Source organism: Syngnathus floridae, chromosome 18 (assembly GCF_059516105.1).
Source record: "Syngnathus floridae isolate MCC-2025c chromosome 18, RoL_Sflo_1.0, whole genome shotgun sequence".
NCBI classification, from domain to species: domain Eukaryota; kingdom Metazoa; phylum Chordata; class Actinopteri; order Syngnathiformes; family Syngnathidae; genus Syngnathus; species Syngnathus floridae.
This window is the reverse complement of record NC_142430.1, coordinates 10,851,074-10,864,109: the sequence shown is the minus strand read 5'-3', so window position 1 is coordinate 10,864,109 and position 13,036 is coordinate 10,851,074. Positions and strand designations below refer to the sequence as shown.

Genomic DNA, 13,036 nt, shown 5'->3' with positions numbered 1-13,036 from the left:
AGTTTGCTTTTGAGACAAACTTTATCTTTGTGTCACCGCTGATGACTGTGAGCTGGCCAAAAAAAAAAAAAAAACGAGGATCAGAAAAACCTTGGAAGAAAGCTGTCAATTTGAACAAAGTCAGTCATGCAACAAGCAAAATGGGAACAAGTGACAAGACTGCTGTTATCGTCTCACACCGCAGGGGGGGGGGCGGCAAATCCACCCTCAAGTCCAGATGCGGGGCCAGCCGACGCGCATTGCATGCGTCATTGCGACTTCCTCAGCAGTCTCACCACCTTGGTGAACTTCAACCTCATGGCCACATCCAGCGCCGACTCACCGTCCTGGAAAAAAAACATTGGGACCAGACAACCCGGTGAGCCTTCGGAGCCCGCGAAGTGTCGCAAGCAGGCAAAAGGAGAGCACACACACGTGGTTCTTGACGAGAGGGTCGGCATCCCTGAGGAGCAGCAGAGGAACTAAATGCTGTCGCTTCCTCAGACAAACATAGTGAAGAGCGGTGTTGCCTTTCTGCGTGGGCGCGCGCACAGACAAAAGGTCACAGCCAAGGTCGCGCAAGCGGCAGCGTGGAGAACGTACGTAGTCGGCCGCATTGACGTCCACGTCGCTGTCCAGAACGGCCTTCATCAGAGCCTCGTTACGCCGCCGCTTCTGCAACTGCAAGGACACACGCGTCACTCACCAGACGATGATGTCACGTGCCTGCCAATGTCGCTCCGTGTTGTGCCTGCCGGCGACGTGCCAGGAGGAAGTATCCCAGGAGGAGGATGGGCATGAGGAGGAGGATGACGAGGTGGTCCAGAAGGGAAAAGTTCTGCTTGGCCGCGTAGTGAAGACACGTGCGACGCTTCTGAAACACCGGCGGGCGGCACCGTCAATAACGTCACCGCTGCAACTTCAGCAAAAACGAGAACAAAACCAAGCGCTGACGAGTTCAACAGCCGTGGGAGGATCTGCTTTTTGTTCACGCATTTACTGATGAGCGAGAGAAGCTGCGATAAGTAAATCCAATGATGGATTTGATCATGGATGAGCTGGGAATGAACGGAGCGATTGTTGACGGCACATACAAAAGGAAGGCAAGAGGACGACGGAGTGAAGCGAGGTTGAGCCGACCTTGTTGCGCGTGCGCGCGTCTGCGTGGCGCTCCAACAGGAACGTGACTGCGTTCAGGTGACCACGGCGACAGGCGGCGATGAGTGGCGTGTCGCCAGTGACGTCATCCTGCGTGTCCACGTCGCTCGGGTTGCGGGACACAGCGGTGAACAGCTGCTGAACGTCGCCGTCGTATGCCAACTGACAGGCTGGCTGCGCGAGAAAGCAAGGCAACCGGTCGGATGACTTTCGATGAACCTGCGAGACAAGTCGGAACGCCCGCGCGCGCGCACGCACGCACACTGCGCTTTGAGTCGAAGTCAAGTTTGAAAAGAGACTTTTGACCCGCATCATATTAGTCTTGTTTGAAATCTGACGATGGCTTGTGTCCATCACTCGACTGTGCGTGCGTGCCATTTAAAGAGTGTGAAAAGGGTCAACCCGTTGAGAAACGCACTCTTACCTGCGAGTACACTTTGCCCATGTCTGCCACAGGAAGCGCACGGGACGCCAGAAAGACTTTCAAAGTAAAACCGGAGGCCAGTCTTGAAACCTGCCGAATCTGCGCTCTCTCTCTCTCTCTCTCTCTCCGCGGCATTTCCTGTCTCTACGGTGAAAAGTCCAACACGTATCGCACGCAGTTGTCTCAGCAAGTCCGGGAAAAGCGCTTACATGCACATTTCATATGTTAGAATTTAATTTGTAGCTTTTTCTTTGACGGTACATCCATCTTGAAATATTTGCCGGCATCATGTTCTCAGAACAGTCGACACAGAATGGGTCCATCGCGGATGAGTTAGTGTGGACACGTTTGACACGAATCGCTCCTTGTGCGGTCCGAGCATTACAACAAGCGATTACAACTAAGCGCTGTTAACCCGCAGTCGAAAACAGCTCACCGAAGCATTGCTACCTTGAAGCATGGCGCAGTACCCCGCCATCGACCTGGCCCGGAACTCCCCGGAAACTGGCATCGCCGCCATGTTTGTCAATTAAAAGCATTTGGCCAAAGGGCTACAGCGCCCCTTAGAGGTGCCACCTGCTTAAACGACGAGGTGCGACGTTGAATCAACTCGTCGACAACTCATGGATTGTCACAGTAATTCTTCAAAGTTTACAAACCATCCTCACAATTTCTCAAGCAGCTATTGCTGTCATTCCTCGTGTAAGCAGACTAATTTCAAAGTGCATTACTTTGGTAAACCATCAAGTCAAATTCAGTTCATTTACCCAAGAATAAACAAGCATGGCAGTTACGCTAACCAGTAAGCTAATGCTAGCGTTAGTAAGCTAAAATGCTAGCGTTAGCGAGAAGCTAACGAAGGCGTTTAACGCATTTATGTGTCCCCCAAGAATAATACAGCACCTTCGCTGCATTCATCTGATACAACTATTCAAAACACCCTCAAGAAGTGAAAACCATTACCTTGTTTGGTAGTTCAGCCTCAAAGGATGTGACGTAAAAAAATGGAGAGAACGGAACAGAGTAAATAAACAGATCGTAAAAGTATCTCTGCAACACCTGGAGGGATAGATTACACTTTTGTACATCCTCGGAGACTCCATGTGCACAATTAAATGAATATAAAAGGATGGAAGTCTCCTTGAAAAAGCCTAAACTAATCATGAGTTGACTGTCTGGCATTGTGACAAATGACCCAAAGTTGAGCTTGTGGTTTGCTTTTTATTTATCTTCTGCCATGCCCCGGCTACGGCATAATCGGTGGCAGCGGTCAAGCTTTACTTCGTCCAAAATGTAAAAAAAAACAAAACATGAGCTAAACAAAAGGAGGACAAGAAGGACAGAAGATGGAGGTGGGACTTGTCGGCGGACAGCCCGCTCCAGCCCGGACCGTCTAGAAGCACTTTCGGTGGACGATGGACGGGCCGGCTTCGTCGTACTCCTGCTTGCTGATCCACATCTGCTGGAAGGTGGACAGCGACGCCAGAATGGAGCCGCCAATCCACACAGAGTACTTTCTCTCCGGAGGGGCGATGATCTGAGTGGCAAGGGAAAAGGGAGGACCGGCAAGTGGGTGTGCAGGCATGTGCGCGCACGCATGCACGCGGGCGCACTCATGCATGCACGCGCACTCACGCACGCACGCACGCGCACCTTCCGTCACAACAATACTCCCCAAAAGTTGCTCATTCGGCCGAAAGCGAACACCAACTCGCATTCCTTGGCCCAAAAGTCGGAAGACTAGAAAACTTTGGCAAAAGCTCAATCGGGAGCAGCGGCTTGACTTTTAAAGTTAAAGTCAAAGTCCCAATGATCATCGTCACACACACATCTGGGTGTGGTGAAATTTGTCCTCTGCATTTAACCCATCCCCATGTGATTGTGATCCATCCCCTGGGGGAGAGGGGAGCAGTGAGGAGCAGCGGTGCCGCCCTCGGGAATCATTTGGTGATCTAACCCCCCAATTTTGAGCCAGGCTCAACGGCGGCGATCAGCACCACACCAAGCTCACCTTAATCTTCATGGTGCTGGGCGCCAGTGCGGTGATCTCCTTCTGCATGCGGTCGGCGATGCCTGGGTACATGGTGGTGCCCCCCGACAGCACGTTGTTGGCGTAGAGGTCCTTGCGGATGTCGATATCGCACTTCATGATGCTGTTGTAGGTGGTCTCGTGGATGCCGGCCGACTCCATGCCTGCGGCGGCCGTGGCGCGTCGTTAGCCCCCCCGAGCCAGGCCGAGCCGAACGGAGGGACCCACTCACCAATGAAGGATGGCTGGAACAAGGTCTCGGGGCATCGGAAGCGCTCGTTCCCGATGGTGATGACCTGACCGTCGGGGAGCTCGTAACTCTTCTCCAGCGACGACGACGTGGCCGCCGTCCCCATCTCGTTCTCAAAGTCCAGAGCGACGTAGCACAACTTCTCCTTGATGTCGCGCACGATCTCACGCTCGGCTGAGGTGACCCAACGTGAAACGTGGGTGGTGCGGACAGACGCACATGACCGGTTGGGCGGGCGTTCACGTACCCGTGGTGACGAAGCTGTAGCCGCGCTCGGTCAGGATCTTCATGAGGTAGTCGGTGAGGTCACGCCCAGCCAGGTCCAACCTCATGATGGCGTGAGGCAGCGCGTAACCTTCGTAGATGGGAACGTTGTGGGTCACGCCGTCGCCGGAGTCCAAAACGATGCCTGAAAGTTGAGGCGCGGTCGGTCAGCCACGCAATTGGCGCAAGGGAGCTCGCCTGCCTGCCTGCCAACGGAGGGGCACCTGTCGTGCGTCCAGAGGCGTAGAGGGACAAGACGGCCTGGATGGCCACGTACATGGCGGGAACGTTGAAGGTCTCAAACATGATCTGCACATCAATCAGGACGCAGCTGAGACGTGACGCGGTGCGACGCTCAGCGCGGCGCTTGCCCAGGGTGCCGCTCACCTGAGTCATCTTCTCTCTGTTGGCCTTGGGGTTGAGCGGCGCTTCCGTCAGGAGGGTGGGATGCTCCTCCGGGGCCACTCGCAGCTCGTTGTAGAAAGAGTGATGCCAGATCTGGCAGAACACCGGACACGTCGGATGGCGGCGGTCGCTCGACTCCACTTCGACCGCCCACCTACCTTCTCCATGTCGTCCCAGTTGGTGATGATGCCGTGCTCGATGGGATACTTGAGGGTGAGGATCCCTCGCTTGCTCTGAGCCTCGTCGCCCACGTAACTGTCCTTCTGGCCCATGCCCACCATCACACCCTGACGCACGCACACGGCGTCAGTTCACAACTCTTTGCATCATCGCCAAAGAGCAGCTCGACGCCGGCCGACCTGGTGCCTGGGCCGGCCCACGATGGACGGGAAGACGGCCCTGGGCGCGTCATCTCCGGCAAATCCGGCTTTGCAAAGTCCCGATCCGTTGTCGCACACCAGGGCGGTGCTCTCCTCGTCGTCGCACATGGCTGGCTGCGGGCAGAGGGGGGGGGTACCGCGCTGAGGGCGGTGCTGGCGGTTAGGGCGAGAAAGGACACCTGACGACGCTCGCATACATGACGCAATATGTGGCGGAACACGCTTGGGCACAAGGCAAATGTCCAAAATTGGGCATCGGCTGCACACGCCATATTTGGGCATCGACGGATCGGTCGTGACCCGAGGCTGCTGCCGCCGCCGTCTATCGAGACCTCGGCGGCAGGAACATGCACGAGCGGCTGAAGAGGAGATTTTGGTGAAGATGCCAAAGTGGCGCATGATGTGAAGAAGCCCGAGACTCTTACCGTGGTGCTGCTGGACGCGGGAAGGCAGCAGGAGCGAGCCGCTGAGTGAGGCTCTCGTCAGAGGAGACACCTTAAGAAGCCTGCTCCTGCTCCTCCTCCTCCAGCCAAACAAGGAGCGGGGCCCCCCCACGCACCCCTGTCCGCTCGGCGTCCTCGGTCCGCTCGGCTCCTTGTAGGGCTGGGCCCAAGGGAGCCGGCCAATGGCGTGCCGGGGACTTCCTCCTCCCACTTTCATACTCGCACGTTGATTGAGAAATTGCTTTTCTCCCAGTTCTGGCTCTCGTCTTGGTCCAAGTCCTTGTTGTGTTCCAGGTTGTTTTTCAGTTACCGCTTCTGCCTCCGGTCCAGGTTCTTCTCCTGATCCCAGTCCGAGTTCCCTGTCCCAGCGTTCGCCGTCGTTGACCTCTTCCGGTCCTCGGCGAGGCCCGCTGACCTTACGGCAACTTCCCGGCCCACGTGTCCCTCGAGACACGACTGCCGGCCAATCTCGGGTCCCTTGGCTTCTGAGTTGATGCCAGTGACATTGTACTGTAGTTGCATGTCCAGATGAAGATGAGGCCAAAGGTCAAGATGGAGGGGCACACGCTGGCTTCTCCTTAAAAGGAAAAGGAAGGACGCGCGGGACAACTTCCTGCTCTAAAGCAAAATCCTAGCAGAAGCATAACATCAGCATGTCATCAAGTCCTAAAAAGGAGCTGAGGAGACATGCAAACTCTCATGTGAGGGAGGGGCCACCAAGTGATCACCGACTCCTCATTCCTCTCACACACACGCAGTGCGCCGCGCAAACGCTCTTGCTCGACTTTGACCGAAAATGGGAAAACATTTGGAGCGCAGACGGACTCGCGAGGCCCGACTGGCATTGGTCGGCAAACACCCGCACCGCACCGTGTGAGCGTGCTGGGGAATGTGCGGCTTGATATGTGCGCTGGCTGCTTTTACGCAGGCCTGTTTGAAAAGGTTTGTGGAATGCGGCGAGACTTGGCTAGTTAGCTAGTGCAGTGTCGCGCAGTGGCCACAAGGTGGTGTCTCTAATGTCAAAAGTATCATTCATTTCATGACTGGATTCAGCAGTCCATTTCCTCCACCCGATTGCCAGTGCCATTTTTCCCCCAATCGTGTTCACTCAAATGAAAAAGGCCAATTTGTCCAAAAGATTGTTGCGCTGCCAGGTGCTAGCTAACATGCTGAGGCCATAAGGAAATGCACTGGCACTGATGGGCCGCCCGCCCGCCCGGTTGGCTGGTTGCCTCCAGAAATCTGCTGGCTCCTCAACGTTCCTTTCTCGAGAACCTCTCCACAGTGGCGACAGGACGCCGCGCCACCGCGCCTTCTGCTGATGGCCACGCCGGCCCTCTCACACACCAACAGCAGCAGCCCAAACATCTGAGCAAATTTGTATTTATTGCATCAAGAAAAAAAAGTTCAGTGTAGCAAAGGTCAATCTGGACAAGACCGACCTATCTCCACCTTTGACTGACATTGACGACCCGCCCCAAGATTAATATTTTCTTTTTTTTACAAATGAAACACAGGATGTGTTTGCATGGGTGTCAGTGTTTGCGTGTTGTACTAAAGTCAAGCTCCGCCTCCTGACCGCAGCGCAGGGTGTCATCAACAAGTTGCTGCAGATCGCTGTCCAGCAGCGACCTATCGACTCTGAAAACTTCCTGGAAGCAAAAATGCAAAACAAAATGCATGACTTTAGTGTGTCTGTGTGTGTGGGCGCGCGTGCGCGCACCTTTTTCTTGTGTCTGGGCGGAGCTACTGGGGGGTTGAAGGTCATGCCTTTGACATCATAATCTGCAAACAGCTGTACCGGCGACCTGCACGGGAAGTCCTCCGAGGTTAGCGCAGCGTCACCCGCCGCCTCGACACAAAATGGCAACGTGCGCTCGCTCTTACCTGCGGCTCAGCTCAAGCGGAAGCACGGCCCCGCCTTCGCTGGGAGCGCCACGACTCAGATGCAACGCCAGCTGCCGCACCACCGGGTGGAAATGCCTCTGCGCAGACGCCATCACGCGTCACATCAGCTCGGGGCACCGCGGATGTGCGCGTGTGTACCTGCAGTGTGTGGAGCTCCCACAAGGCGGTGTTGTGAGCATTGCAGTGTTCAGGTTGGGGCAGTTCAGCCAAGTAGACGCCGCTGCCCTGGACCTCGTTGTCTAGCAAGAAGTCGCACCTTGGAAACGACTGACGACAATGAGGCACATGAATTGACTAGCTCGTTACGAGTCACGCTCACTCGCACGCACGCACTCACATGCAGCGCGGCCCTGGTGGCGGCGAGGAGTCCGATGCTGGCGTGCGTCTGGACGTGCAAGCTGAGCCCGCTGAGCCGCTTGATGAACGCCATGGCCCTCTGCAGGCTCACCCGCTTCCTGCGGCGGATCAACATGGCATCCAGGCAGCGCAGCACGATGAGGATGTCGTCATCGGAAGTCCCTGAGGGAGAAGGCTCGTCAACGCTCGAAGCTGGTGACGCTAGGAGCGCCTTAAGGCAGAAGCTCAATGTGTCCTCACAAACCAAAACCGCCTTCGGCCATCAAAATGATCAAAACGCCATTTGTTCCAGCTGGCAGCCCCCCAAAAAGTGTTGTTGTTTTTTTAACAACATGTGTTGCTGCACCATTTGTGTTCTTAAAGCTGCAGTCAGTCGTCTTGAAACTGACGGCAGCGTTTGGATGAAGCCAAAGCCCGACGAGAGGCGACGGGACCACCAACCTGCGTGCAGCCGTGGCAACATGGCGTACAGCTCAGAGTAAAAGTTGAGAGGGTCCATGTTGAGGACATCACCTGATGCGGCACAAACATACAGCACATTACACTTGTGGGCTGTGTGCTAGCTAGCTAGCACGCACGCACCTTGCCCAGAAAGGATGGTGAAGACTGTCTGGATGCAGTGAAGTCTCTCCCTGTCAGTCAGATCCTGCACGGCAATCGCAAATCAAATTAAGCGTGTGGTCTCAAGACTAGGAATCTGTGTTATACTCACTCCTGACTGGATAAGGCTTTGGAGCACATTGAGCAGGTCATCAAAGAACTCCAAGTTGATCAAATGGGCAAAACTAACAGGAAGTGACATCATCGTTACAGTGTGTGTGTGTGTGTGTGTGTGTGTGTGTGTGTGCGCGCGCGCGTGCGTGTTACTTGGCCAGCCCCTCCAACACTGCAGGAAGAAGGATAGACTTGTGAGCTTTCTTCAAAATTCGAAAGTACACCAGGAAGACGATGTTGAGAGTCTCTGTGTGCTTCGTGGAGAAAAACAAGAAGAACTTTAGCAGGTCTCTCACAGGACTTTCATTATCATCCATTGCTCCAATTTCGCTGTGGAAAATGATTTTGCAGTGTAGTCTGCTTTTATCTCAAGTTTGACACTCAGACGTTACGCTCCTCCTCACCATTTTCATCTTCTTGTCTTTGCTGTCCCACGCTTCGGCTTCCAGAAGCTCCTGCTGCAGCTTCTCCTCCGCTTTCTTCCACTGCACAGACAGACAGACAGACAGACAGAGAGAGAGAGACAGAGAGAGAGAGAGAGAGAGACAGAGAGAGACAGAGAGAGACAGAGAGAGAGAGAGAGAGAGAGAGAGAGAGAGAGAGACAGAGAGAGACAGAGAGAGAGAGAGACAGAGAGAGAGAGAGAGAGAGAGAGAGAGAGAGAGAGAGAGCGAGAGAGAGAGCGAGAGAGAGCGAGAGAAAGAGAAAGAGAGAGAGAGAGAGCGAGAGCGAGAGCGAGACAGTGAGGCAAGCAAGCGGCGTGATGAGGCCGCGCTTTTGGGCAGCCGGCTTTGTGTTACCTTGCGCTGCATGCGTGACAGATTGTTCTTCTTGTCTTTGTGGCGCATGGCCTTCACACTGGGCGTCATGTCCATCATGTCCTTCTTCACCAGCGCTTCCTGGATTCGCACGCTCAGCAGAGTCCGCAGCACCTACACGTAGGTAGGCAGGCACGCACGCACGCACGCACGCACACACACACGCGCGCACGCGCACGCACACACACACACACACACACACACACACACACACACACACACACACACACAAACACACACTGTCTTGAGCCACAGCGGCCAAGTTGACAAAAGAACGGGAGGGAAGTTCGCCGGTCGCTATCGTCTTGCCGTCACAGTCCATCAGCGGATTGCGGCACTTCCAATATTGCGACAGATCGACTCAACAACTTGTTAGCAATAGGTGGGCGTTGTGTGCTACAACGCCAGAACGCAACGTAAGACTGTTGTCGTTAGAAAGGAAGGAGGCGTTCCTTGCCTGGGGCCTGACGTTGAAGTTGAGACTCTTGACCAGACCCGAGATGACACGAACGGCGGCCAGAGAGGTCCCGCCCACCTTGTCTTGGTGAAACAGCTCGGAGAAGGTGCGGCAGCACATGTCAGACACCTAAGGAGAGATGCGCCCGCGCGTGCGAGAGAGAGCCAGGTCGGGTCGGGTCAGGTGGGGTCATGTGGGGTCACCGGCCCGGTGCTCACCGTCTTGACGGGGTCGTTCATCAGTGGCGCCAAGGCCACCAGGATGTTGTTGTGGAAGTTAAAGTGCGGCAAGGCCAGCAGCAATTCGCACAGGCAGCGCACGGCCACCCCGGCCAGGCCCGAGTAACACTCCAGCGACACCGCCTGGCTGCGCTTGCTCTTCTTCTGCTTCCAGTCTGCACGCAAACACGGACGGACGGGCGTCAGCGGTCGCTCTAAATTTCAAAGGAGCAGGTGGCCAGAAGAAAGGGAGGACGGCCGCTTATCCGCTTTACCTCTGATGCACTGCTCCAAATCCTCCAGGTAGAATTTGTACTGACTCAGCAGTCCTTCCTCAAACTCCCGCAGCTGCTGCGTCTCCTTCTTCACCTGCAGTGACGATTACGACACGGTCAGCGCCGACCAACGGCCGCACGAGCGCCAGCGTGGTACCTTGGCGGATTTCTCAGCCGCGGTCAAAGGTCGTATCTTGTAGGTGGGAACGATGTCTTTGAAGATTTCCATCAATGACACCATGGCCAACTTCCTGACCGTCACCGCCACGCAAGGGTCCGCCTCCATCAGCATCCCGCGCAGCTGCTTCACACACTTCACCTGCACGGGCGCACAAGAGGGTGAGCACGCTAAAGCAAAATCACGTGCGCACACTCATTCACTCACATTGTTGACGGGGTTGGCGATGACTGTGGACGCCAGGCGTGCGATGGTCAACTTCCTGTCTTGGATCTTGCGCATCCTGGCTTCCTGTTGCTGCGCTGGCGTCAGCGGCGTCGTGCTGTCGATTAGCTCCGCCGCTCCTGAAAACGAGGGCAGGTGGGGCCAAGCGATTAACAGCCAGTGGGAGGAAACGCCCCCCGCCGCTAGGGCGCCGATTTTCTTCAAGTAGCCTTTGAAGCCCATCCGTACCCATTTCAACCTCCTGTGTGGCTGCTGCTGCTGCTGCCGCCTCCTCTTCCTCTTCGTCTTCCTCCTCCTCCGGTTGCTTGCTGACCTCTGCACACGCACAACAGACAAACAATGGTGAGCAGCACGGTGGGCCCCTTCGGTGGTACGGCGCCTGCCTGCTTCTTCTTTGCGTGGGCCTCACCTCTGTGCATACTCTGCGGGATGAGTCGCGTCCTGTCTTTGATGGGCAGCAAGTGGACAACCTCCTTCTCCGCCACGGCGGCCATCTTCCTGGGAATCTTCTCGTAGCCTGGGACCACCTCCGACTTGCGTTTCTTGCCGCTGTGCGCCGGGCCGCTGAGACGCACGTGCAGACGGGACATGACTCGTACGGGTGGGCAGGCGGGAGGGCAGGTGCCAAAGTGTGCGCAGGTTACCATGACGACAGGTCCCTGCTCAGGAAGGAGGACATCTGCTGCAGGTCGTTGTCGTCTATCATATCAGTGGGCAAACTCTCCAGGAAGTCCTCCTCCTCCTCCTCCTCCTCCTCTGACATCATATCATACATACGCATAGCACATAGTAACGAATGGCTCTCTCGCGGTTGAAACGTGGTGATCTTACCGGGCCTTTTGGCAGTAACGTCAAGCGGGCGTGGCGTGGCCAGCGCGGCGCCCTTGAGTGCCTGCCGCATCTTCCGGTGCTCCTTGCGCTGCTTCTTGTCGCAGTTTTGTCGCTTCATCTGCCGGTTCCTCAGCTTGTTGTCCAGCTTCGCGCCGCTCGTCTTCAGCAGCCGCCGAAAGGACGGGCGGCGCTTCTTGGAGCGAGACTGCGGCCGGCCGCCGAAGAACAACGGACACGCAGAGGTCACGCAAACAGAGCAAATGCACGAGCGGGTACACTGACATGGGATTTTTGGATGAACAACCAAGCACACTTTTCTACCATTTGAGTGCATAGCTGCCCTACCTTCCCTAACAGGTACTGAGGCAGGCTCTGGTCAGTCGACAACTCAGAAAGGAAAAATCCCGACTTATTTTTTACACTCTCACCTTTCCTTCAACATCTCGTGGGCAAATTGCATTTGCTACACTCTTAACGCCGGAATTTGAGCCACTTTGACAGACTCTTTAATTGTTGCGAATCATCGAGGCTTTTGAACGATGGATGAAGGGCTTAGTTCAATGGACTAGATTTGGAAGGCGACATTGTAATAGTGTGGCGGCCTTGAGGACGCCAGAAACTGTCGCTCTCTCAGACCGAGGCTCAAGGTCCGCCGGTCGCAGAGGAACTTTAACTTGACATACTCAACTGTGAAACAACGCACATTTTTCATTCCAGAAAAGTAGTCGCCCAGCCAGCCCTGAAATCGCACGACTACTGATGACGGCGTATTTGACTCGGTGTTTGGGATAAGCTTCTTGTATTTGTTTTTCCCGCCACGGTACCACGAGCCCAAAGTTCCAAACTTCAAAAAAGGCACCAAACGCTTGCATTTATTTCGAGCTGTTGGTTTTTGGTTTTGTTTTTTAACTGCGGCTTCGAGAGCCCAACAACGACGTCTCATGAAATGGAAGCTTTTGGAGGCACCGAAAGTTCTCGCGTGAACGGCGTGGTTGAAAACATCAACAAACATTGACGTCGCGTTCGCTTTCTGCGTCAAACTCACCGGTGCCATGATGGTGGAATGTGTTCAGGTAGAAGGAAGCCAAAACACGAGCGTTCCACACGCATGGATGGCGGAAAACGGAACCGGAAACATAAAGGCTCGAGAGGACCCAAATGCCAACACTTCCTGTGTGGACAGCGACACTGACGGAAGGAGGCCGCACTGCAAATTGTCCGAGTGAAATTCGACTTGAATCTCCTTTGAGAAAAAAACAACACTTCAGAGATATGACAAACAACGGACGCCGCGCCAGCCAAGTTACTTGATGTCAGGACACAGACAAACAAAACAAAAACAACGACAAAAACCGGGCTGGTCACCATCGGCGCAGATGGTGCTGGCGATGGAGCGGACATGTATTGGGCACTCCTGCTTTAGACTTAATGCTCCCTAAAATAAGAAGGAAAACACACGGTTGCAATTCAAATGACCGTTGGGCTTCGATAGGCTCGAGTGGGAGCACGGAGAAGGCTCAGGTAACTGCAGCAGGTCAAGAAGATGAATCGTGCAGGCCTTCCAGTTACTTAGGACGGGGTCGGGCAATTGGAAATGACCACCCCTGACTTGAAAGAATAAAATATTTTACAATCAACTGAGTGTCGGAGAAGTTTTTCTTCTCCAGTCCAACCTTGCTCGGTGATTGCGCCGGGCGGGACGCCGTGCCAGACAGAAGAAATT

At 54.9% G+C, this 13,036-nt stretch overlaps 3 protein-coding genes across 9 annotated transcripts; all 3 read right to left on the bottom strand.

Annotated features, from left to right (window-relative positions):
- Window positions 1–2: 2 nt before the first annotated feature.
- Window positions 3–2,743, bottom strand: ankrd22 (ankyrin repeat domain 22). 6 transcript variants are annotated; one of them, XM_088360037.1, is made up of 7 exons: window positions 2,525–2,656; window positions 1,562–1,705; window positions 1,120–1,311; window positions 746–853; window positions 583–660; window positions 415–513; window positions 3–326 (listed from the first exon to the last, which is right to left on the bottom strand). In XM_088360037.1, the coding sequence occupies exons 2-7, from the start codon at window positions 1,694–1,696 to the stop codon at window positions 249–251; spliced, it is 690 nt and encodes a 229-aa protein (XP_088216163.1). In that variant the 5' UTR covers window positions 1,697–1,705; window positions 2,525–2,656; the 3' UTR covers window positions 3–248. The 6 variants fall into 6 exon arrangements, with proteins under 6 accessions (XP_088216163.1, XP_088216162.1, XP_088216164.1 ...); XM_088360036.1 differs by having other exon boundaries at window positions 415–660; XM_088360038.1 differs by lacking the exon at window positions 2,525–2,656 and adding an exon at window positions 1,998–2,138 and having other exon boundaries at window positions 415–660.
- Window positions 2,744–2,762: 19 nt separating this feature from the next.
- Window positions 2,763–5,475, bottom strand: acta2 (actin alpha 2, smooth muscle). The gene is made up of 9 exons (XM_088360030.1): window positions 5,315–5,475; window positions 4,869–5,030; window positions 4,668–4,796; window positions 4,492–4,602; window positions 4,329–4,413; window positions 4,088–4,249; window positions 3,823–4,014; window positions 3,573–3,754; window positions 2,763–3,098 (listed from the first exon to the last, which is right to left on the bottom strand). Exons 2-9 carry the CDS (start codon window positions 4,995–4,997, stop codon window positions 2,955–2,957), a joined length of 1,134 nt encoding a protein of 377 aa, XP_088216156.1. The 5' UTR covers window positions 4,998–5,030; window positions 5,315–5,475; the 3' UTR covers window positions 2,763–2,954.
- A 1,224-nt stretch (window positions 5,476–6,699) lies between these two features.
- Window positions 6,700–12,510, bottom strand: noc3l (NOC3-like DNA replication regulator). 2 transcript variants are annotated; one of them, XM_088359987.1, is made up of 21 exons: window positions 12,359–12,510; window positions 11,314–11,518; window positions 11,127–11,238; window positions 10,892–11,046; window positions 10,711–10,797; window positions 10,465–10,601; window positions 10,237–10,398; window positions 10,080–10,173; window positions 9,805–9,980; window positions 9,587–9,715; window positions 9,112–9,243; window positions 8,716–8,796; window positions 8,465–8,565; window positions 8,310–8,382; window positions 8,180–8,243; window positions 8,039–8,110; window positions 7,578–7,759; window positions 7,379–7,507; window positions 7,220–7,317; window positions 7,056–7,140; window positions 6,700–6,984 (listed from the first exon to the last, which is right to left on the bottom strand). In XM_088359987.1, exons 1-21 carry the CDS (start codon window positions 12,365–12,367, stop codon window positions 6,868–6,870), a joined length of 2,400 nt encoding a protein of 799 aa, XP_088216113.1. In that variant the 5' UTR covers window positions 12,368–12,510; the 3' UTR covers window positions 6,700–6,867. The 2 variants fall into 2 exon arrangements, with proteins under 2 accessions (XP_088216113.1, XP_088216114.1); XM_088359988.1 differs by having other exon boundaries at window positions 11,127–11,233; window positions 11,315–11,518.
- Window positions 12,511–13,036: the final 526 nt, after the last annotated feature.

What these genes read in the sequence shown, in the direction of transcription:
- ankrd22 (XM_088360038.1), bottom strand. Translation starts at nt 2,081, where the DNA reads ATGGCGGCGATGCCAGTTTCCGGGGAGTTCCGGGCCAGGTCGATGGCG. An exon ending in TTCAAGGTAGCAATGCTTCG is followed by an intron (nt 1,706 to 1,997) that starts GTGAGCTGTTTT and finishes TTTTCACCGTAG; the next exon opens with AGACAGGAAATGCCGCGGAG. An exon ending in TCCTGGGATACTTCCTCCTG is followed by an intron (nt 661 to 745) that starts GCACGTCGCCGG and finishes GTGTCCTTGCAG; the next exon opens with TTGCAGAAGCGGCGGCGTAA.
- acta2 (XM_088360030.1), bottom strand. Translation starts at nt 4,997, where the DNA reads ATGTGCGACGACGAGGAGAGCACCGCCCTGGTGTGCGACAACGGATCG. An exon ending in ACTGGGACGACATGGAGAAG is followed by an intron (nt 4,603 to 4,667) that starts GTAGGTGGGCGG and finishes GTGTTCTGCCAG; the next exon opens with ATCTGGCATCACTCTTTCTA. An exon ending in CGCCTCTGGACGCACGACAG is followed by an intron (nt 4,250 to 4,328) that starts GTGCCCCTCCGT and finishes CTCAACTTTCAG; the next exon opens with GCATCGTTTTGGACTCCGGC.
- noc3l (XM_088359987.1), bottom strand. An exon ending in AAGACAAGAAGATGAAAATG is followed by an intron (nt 8,566 to 8,715) that starts GTGAGGAGGAGC and finishes TTCTCCACGAAG; the next exon opens with CACACAGAGACTCTCAACAT. An exon ending in CGCCCAGACACAAGAAAAAG is followed by an intron (nt 6,985 to 7,055) that starts GTGCGCGCACGC and finishes TTTTGCTTCCAG; the next exon opens with GAAGTTTTCAGAGTCGATAG.